The 8,175-nt window shown below is 37.3% G+C and overlaps 1 protein-coding gene across 1 annotated transcript in view; it reads right to left on the bottom strand.

The window, feature by feature from the left end:
* Positions 1 to 7,329: 7,329 nt before the first annotated feature.
* Positions 7,330 to 8,175, bottom strand: part of LOC138017580 (QRFP-like peptide receptor) — a 987-nt gene continuing 141 nt past the window's right edge. The window contains exon 1 of the mRNA XM_068864626.1: positions 7,330 to 8,175. This exon is cut by the window's right edge and continues 141 nt beyond it. Coding sequence (XP_068720727.1) covers positions 7,330 to 8,175 — 846 coding nt within the window.

Genomic DNA, 8,175 nt, shown 5'->3' with positions numbered 1-8,175 from the left:
CAGGATGAAGACTAAACGTACTTTCCGCGAGATGAGTTTTATCTTTAAGGGGAAGACAACAGTAATCAGCCTGTCCACTGAAATCAGCATAAGGCTCTGGATGGAGACCAGCACAGAAACATCAGCAAGAAAATAGCAAAGTTTGCAAATGATATTTGCAACTTTCGGCTGAAGCCGGGAAAGAAAGGGACCTGAAGATAGTGTCCGTGCAATTGTAAAGGGCATGATGGTCAAGGGAGTGAAGAGATCGGAGACGGCCATATTGACCACGAAATAATTGATTGATTTTCGAAGTGGCTTGTACTTGGAAAACACCAGGATAATTAGAACGTTTCCAATCAACGCGACAAGGAGTACGATGGAATAGGTTGCTATTAAAATGGCTTTCTCTTCCTTGGACAGTCCGACTTCCGCGACATTGGAAGATCCATCCACGAAAGACGAATTATTCAGTTTGTCCGTACAGTTTTTAAGCATGCTGGCCTGGCTTAGGTTTCGAACGGGAGAGCTGATAATTTTCTCTTCTTCCTTTCCCGTTTACAACTGAAAATAATAGTAATTCTATGTGGTTTTGTCTTGGAATTCTTTTACCGTCGGTGTTTGACTCTTCTAGCTCTCGAGTGTCAGATCTTAATGGCGTTTTCTGTTGACTTTTCTAGTTCTAGTAACGAAAACGAACACTTGACGGCTGTCAAGAGCTAATTTAAAGTTTATGACATGCAGTTTCTTAAGAAATCATGATATTGTCACTTCATGATTTGGCAAAAAAATAAGGTTTCCTTAGTCAAAATGAGAACTGCTATAGATTTTTTCAAAAGTCTTCATTTTTAGGCCTCATCCAAAGTAATGGATTTGAAAAATTTTCCGTTTTCAGTTCTGCGAAAACGAAGTAAAATACATTTTTCATCCACATTATCGATTTCTTGTCGTTTTCACCTGTTCTCACGATAACGCACAACAACGATATAACTTACTGTTTTCAAATTTTCTCCCCTTTTTACTGGGATGCGAAACCCAGTCGGAATCTGCGTTTCATTTCTCCGTATTTTTATTATTTTTTTTCTGTGTCGGTAAAAGTCTTGCCTGTCACTCCCCTGCTAAGTGGTGTCTTTGTGCATAGAGTCTTCTGTGCGTATTTTGTTACGTTTGAGGGGGCTGGGGTAATGCGTAGATTTCTCTGGTGCACAACGGAGGACATTTATTAACCTGCAATGGCGTCGAAAGTAGTTGTAACGCTCATGGGGTTTTAGTACATCTTTAACCAAAATATACCCTTATGGAGCTCAAAAATGGAACGTCAATTGGATACACAAGTCAGACGGTGAAAATAAATATCTGGAATCTTTAAAGCGACGAGTAATGGTCTTCGACAGCAATTCATTTTTCGCCGTTGGATATCAAGTGAGTTTTGTTTCTAATATTTTACTAACTTGGTATTATATACAACACTGAAATCAAATGGCAATTATTTTATGGATTTAACAAACACTGAAGGAATCGAACGCCTTGAATGCATCACAGTGTTTACTGAAGTCGCATCTAAGTTGTCTGGCAAGTTACATTCATTTTGTACTCAACTCTGCCGGGCAAAGGTGAAAAAAATGGAAATGTGACAGTGAAAAATTATTTGAATGAAAGCTTGTTGACTGTTTTGTGCTTTATTATTTACGGTCAAGGTTCTTTCGAAAAGGGTTTGATGTGAACTGTCAGAAATTTATTTAATTGCATATGCTTTGTGACACCGATGTGTTTCGTTTGCACGCACGCAATTGAAATAGAAAGCGTTTTTTTGCCTCTAATAGCAAATATGTTGTTTGTTTCAATAAATTTTTCGCTACAAAAGATTTTTCTGAGATTTCCACCGTTTGTGAATTTTATTATGTTTAATTTTCGAGCTTAACAAATTTGCATACGTGTGTTGAAATATGATACGGGAGGATTTTTGTAGTAGTGACGCTGATGAATAATAAAGTAGCTGCTATTCCCAAAACCATGGAATTACCTGGTGATAAATAACCTCGTCTTGGAGAGTAAATTTTTGACTTTGCAAAAACAATGGTCAGCCTCAAGAGTAGGGCGATTGTGATCTTTGTACTGAATTCGCACATTCCTTGTCAAACGTTGAAAGAAATAGAAAACTAACAAAAACAAAAACCCGATAACTCGCCATCATTTGACACAGATGCTTCACAGTTTCGCCAGTAAACACGCCGTGGTAACTTGATCTCGGCGCCCGCTGAATGCGATATCACTTTCGATTTTGCGATTTACTTGTGCAGCCAAAATTGAACGTACCAAAAATCTCCCAAAATGTTTTCCGCTGATGGTAACGTTTCATATTCGTGTTTCAAGATTAATGTTGTTTTCATGTCGTTAATTTTGTTTCTGTTTTTAGGTCACCCATACATACTAACCCCGCCTGACATGGTATAACTTCAGTGAACTTTTGTATTACAAAGCTGTCAGATGCTCAGAGTGCGGGCTTAAACTTGTGGTGAAAAGAAGTTGTGAGGGAACTTGGAAATGATCAACATGTCAGCCTAGAAGGCAACGTTTCTTTATTCCCTTTTATTTTCTGCGATCTTTCTGGGTTTAGTACTTTGCTAGTAACCACATGTCTCCTCAGGGTGTTATTTAGTTTACCTAATACATTTACCATGACACGACAATGATATACAATACCAAAACAATATAAAAGGAACTTTAAAAAGGAACTATATTTAAGTGCCTAGTCGTACTGGAGCACTAATTGGGGACACTGTAAACTGAAATTAACGAAATTAAATCAACTGAAATTAAATCATGTACTATTAGAGCTACATATATACTGAACTTGAATAACGCAGCTCAGTTGACAATATGGAATAAAGGGCTGTGTTACTTCACTATCACACGTAAGCCGATACGTGTCTATTTTTTCTAAAGATGACAGGAATTTCTTCTTTCTGACAAAATTAATGATTAATAGGATGGTAGCCAGGTTTTTAACCTCAGAAAAGGATCTGTTTCGTGGTATGAACGTGTGAGCCAAAGGGCCTCTGCCGGTACGACTTCTGGGTGAACCCTTAAATGGTCTTAATGACCCGCGACTTGAAAAAATTGCCTGTGGAATGCAGTCTAATACCACCCAACTCAGTCCCCCCTGTTTTTGAGTAACACGTACCATAGGCAACCCAGTGTTATGTACGCTCATGAAGCGTCTTGTTTAATTAAGTCATACCTTACGAGACTTTTTATGGAACTCTAAGATAGACTCACAAAAAGTAAATAGTTTTCTTTTCGATTCTTTGTATATAGCAACGCTGAACTTTGTCATATGGATCAAAAGACAACATAAAGCTCAAAGAGCTAGCCTCTTAATAATTTATGTGTATTGTCATCAGCAATTTGTCCATCCTTGGTTATCTTAATTATTATCATAGCAGTATTACGTTTCGTATGTACCCAACCAAGGTGTGACAAAGCTACGTTGATGACCATTTTAACGATAGCGCAAGGGACAAAAAAATTGCAAGTTAATACTTTATAATTTTTTTGTATGATTTCTATTGTTCGTTTGTTCGATGCGACTTCTGCAGACCAGTCGAACTATCCAGCAAAGACTTTGGAACATTGGTCACTAGGAGATAAAATTAGAATTAATTCGTCCTCGCCGGTGTGCTTTCGTTACTGAAAAGAACTTGGAATATATCCAGAATGTTTATGCGCCAAAAATTTTCATTTGTATCATCAACAGTCACAATTTTCACTAAAAGAAGCTCAAAAATTAGGAACAAGCTCAAAATCAAACCCATGGATGAACCTTTGATCAGAAAAATTCCGGCATTTTATCAAGCAATACACAGGCCATACTTGAAACATTGGGTATGGTGGGCTCATCAACACACAATACGTAAACCCCGCTCTAATGTGGGAGATGATTAAACTTAAGATTAGAGAAAAATCAATACGCTATGCTAAAAGTAAAAGGTACAAAATGTTGCGAGAAGAGGAACAATTGCAGTCTTTCGTGAATAATCTACAAAGGACATAGAAAACGGGAAAAAAGACGAAAAAGAAACAATCACAACTCCCATCCTTGGACCCTGAGGAAAAGGAAAAATGCGAAGGCCCCGTAACTAAAATGGAATCCTTACTTACGAGCACTAAAAAGCATGAACTGGGAAAAAAACGCCTGGGTCGGATGGCCTGCGGCTGCGTGCAGATTTTTATAAAGTTTTTTGGAACAATTTAGCCGATTGTAAATTCGATCAATTATGCTTATCAGGTGAGGCAGTTTTCAGTTAATCAGATGCGAGGAATAATGAAATTAATCCCAAAAAAGACGCAGATCCATGTCTTGTTAAAAATTGGCGTCCGATAACACTCCTAAATACCGACTACAAAATTACGGTTAAGGCAATTGCGAATCGTCTTAAAATTGTGATCCCAAAGATAGTTAACAATGACCCAACTGGCTTTATTAAAGGCCGTTTAATTGGAGAGAATATAAGATCAATCGAGGGCATAATAAATTACACTGCCACCCAAAATATCCCTGGAGAACTTTTTCTGGATTTTGAAAAAGCCTTTGGTACGGTGGAAAGGTCATTCATATGGAAAACACTGGAATCTTTTAACTTCGGTTCATCAATTATAAATTGGATTAAGCTCTGTTACCAGAATATTGAAAGCTGCATCTTAAATAATGGATGGGCAAGCGGCTATTTCACCTTAGATAGAGGTGTTAGGCAGGGCTGCCCTTTGTCTCCCTACATTTTTATTGGGTGGAACTTTTGGCCGAAAAAATGAGACATAATAAAACTATTAAAGGAATCTCGGTGCAGGGCGAAGAAATAAAAATCAGCCAGTTTGCTGATGATGCTACAATTATCCTAGACGGCTCTAAAGAATCATTCACAGCGGCTCTACAAGATTTAGAGCAGTTTGGGTCTATCTCTGGTTTACGACTTAATAACAAGAAAACAGAAGTTTTGTGGATAGGCTCCAAGGCCGGATGCAACGAAGTTTTTTGCCCAGAAAAAAATCTTAAGTGGGTTAATAAAGTTAAATCCTTAGGAGTTTGGATATCTACAGATTCTGAAGCAAGTATAAAAGCAAATTATGATGAAAAAATAGAAAAAGCACAAAATGTCTTAAGCTCCTGGAAATACCGGAGACTGAGTCTGCTAGGGAAAATAACTGTGTTGAAGAGCCTTGTTGCATCTCAATTTGTCAATATTCTGGCTCCCCTGCCATCAAATCATACAGCCTTAGATGAGATCAACCGGATCTTTTATAACTTTTTGTGGGATGGAAAGGGAGACAAAATAAAGCGAGACATTATCATCAGTGAAGACAAAAGCGGTGGCTTAAGGATGATAGACATTAAATCTTTCAATAAAGCAGTTAAATTAACCTGGATTAAAAAATATGTAGATAAGGACAACCATGGAAAGTGGAAGTTGTTTTTCGCTTTACATTTAACAGATTATGGAGGAACGGACCTCTTTAAAGGAAATCTTAACAAAAATGATCTACACAAGTATTATAAAATATCTGATACTTTTCTTTCCGAAGTCTTGCAAATATGGTCGGAAATTAGCTTCAATGGTAACAGCACCTCGAACAAACAGTTTCGGTCAATGAACCTGTGGCACAATTCTCTAATTAAAGTGGGAAATAGTCCCATTTATTATAAAACGTGGGCTACGAAAGGGGTACGTGAAGTTAGACACTTGATGAAAGTTGAAAACAAGACGTACTCACAAGGAATCAAGTAACAATCAAAGAAAAGAATTATTCCATGGACTTAGTATTAGGACTAAAAATAGATGTCTCCTCCCACTTACAACATTATTTCTACTTTCTTGTTGCTAGATATTTTATATGGACGTGTAAAATGAAGGAAATAATACCAAGTATAAACAATTTTCCTATTTTCTTACAACACTTTTGTGATCTAGAATATGACGAAAAGAAAAAACCTAAACCTCTCAAAAATTGACAGTCTTGGTACAGTTGGAAACCTAGCCAATTACATTATGAAAATTATTGTAACGAAAGAAGAGTGCTTGGAACCTATGCATGCTATATGGATGTTATCTCTTCGCCAGTGTTTTAATGTACGTAGGATTTTAATGTGTTTGTTAAACTTAAATTAAAAAAAAAAAAAAAAAAAAAGAAAAATATAGAAAACCTGACAATAGAGCACAATTTAAGACGTTGAATAACTCCCACTGCAAATTAGTTTTTATTTTAACTTAAGATATGTGATCCTTACACTGTACTTCAAAATAGTCGACTGAATATATTGATTTGAGTCTCACGAATATCAACTATAAATAATTTACGCAAGTCACGCTCAAGACGCGTGTCATGAAAATAAATATTTCTTATTAATAAATAAATAAAAATAATAATAATAAAAAACACACAAATGTTATATTGACTCTTAGACACTATTACAATGTAATTCGAATGAAATTACAAAAATGAAAGTACAATTTCAGGCAAACGTCGCCTAAAAATAAGAGCTGTTCAAAAGAACGTATAAGTCCTCCTTTTTGCAATGATATTCTTTAACCCAGGCAAGACAAGCAAGCGTCGACGAAACGGAATCATTTATTAATGCGGTAGTACTCGATGAGCATGCTCCAGAGAGGAGAGAGATCTAAGAGTCACGGCAATGCTTTGGGAGGTTATGGTAGTTCTTTCTACATTAATGGCTACTGCAATAATTTCAGTCGTTGCTCTTGATCTGATTTCAGTCGTTGTCCTTGTTCTTTCGTTATTATCATCATCACAACGGCATTTTAATTTAGCGTCTTGGATCAAAATATAAGACGAAACAGCTTTATTTTCTACTGATGAGCAATGTTAACTTGTAACTGACCTTCATAAAGTGTCCTTTCTTTAAGAAGAGTCAGAAAGCGACTGAAATACGAAATCAATACATCTTACTTACACACCTCTACAGATCTCTATGTACAATAAACCGTCCGAGATTCAAAACTGCATGCATGCATCTCAGTAAGCCTATATCGCTGTTTGAAAAGTTTCTTTACCCTCGTAACCTATAGTACTTGATTTAGAGAAGACTGGCATTCACCTCACGATTTATTTCTTCAACCATAGGTTTTTCTTTTTGTTTCTCCGTAGCATTTCTTTTGTTTTTGACCTTGCTCTTTCTCTGCTCCCACACGTTTAAGCCTTTCTTGTTGAGCTTCACTGACACTCTTTATGCTGACGTGATCGGAGCTTGAACTTCTTTTTGTTCTTCGCCTAACCAATGCGATGTTCATGCTCATTGTGGAAAGGCTGTTCTGCCAGCTCGACATTGGCCAATGACTATATGTTTGAAACCTGTTCGGTATTTTTCACTAAAAGCAAAACAGATGCAGGGATTGAGGGCTCCCCACGAATGAAGCAAATCTTACTTATGATGAATACAATGATTTTGGGAATTTTAGCACCGATTTCAGGGGGAAGCTCCCCATGAAACTTAAATATGATGATAAAAGAGCAAACAAAGAATGGGCCCATACAGACAACAAAAGCAGCTAATATGGCTATTGACAATCTGAGTATCTGTCTGTTGTTTGCAGGGTCTCGAGATCTCTTACATTCGGACATCTTTCTCCTTTCATTTTCTCTTCGTTTTAGAGTCATGGCTATGGTGCTGTATATGATAGTCAACAAACACACTGGTACCAAGTAGAATACAATGGACATGGCTAACACATATTTAATGATGATTTCCGTAGTCCAGTTGCCTTTGAAGCAGCAACAACCATTCGAGGAAACATGGAATGTGTGAAGGTAATGAGCATGGGTAGCTATGGCCACAATCCACGAAACCAGGATGCAGACTAAACGCACTTTCCGCGAGATGAGTTTTATCTTCAAGGGGAAGAGAACAGCAATTAGCCTGTCCACTGAAATCAGCATAAGGCTCTGGATGGAGACCAGCACAGAAACATCACGAAAAAAAGGGCAAAGTTTGCAAAAGACATTTGCAAGTTCCGGCTGAAGCCGGGAAAGAAAGGGGCCTGAAGATAGTGTCTCTGCAATTGTATAGGGCATGATGGTCAAGGGAGTGAAGAGATCGGAGACGGCCATGTTGACAAAGAAATAATTGATTGATTTTCGAAGTGGCTTGTACTTGGAAAACACCAGGATGATAAGAACGTTTCC

This window comes from Montipora capricornis, chromosome 9, assembly GCF_036669925.1.
Source record: "Montipora capricornis isolate CH-2021 chromosome 9, ASM3666992v2, whole genome shotgun sequence".
Classification (NCBI taxonomy): Eukaryota; Metazoa; Cnidaria; class Anthozoa; order Scleractinia; family Acroporidae; genus Montipora; species Montipora capricornis.
Note: the sequence above shows the minus strand (reverse complement) of the source record. Positions and strands in the feature narration are given on the sequence as shown.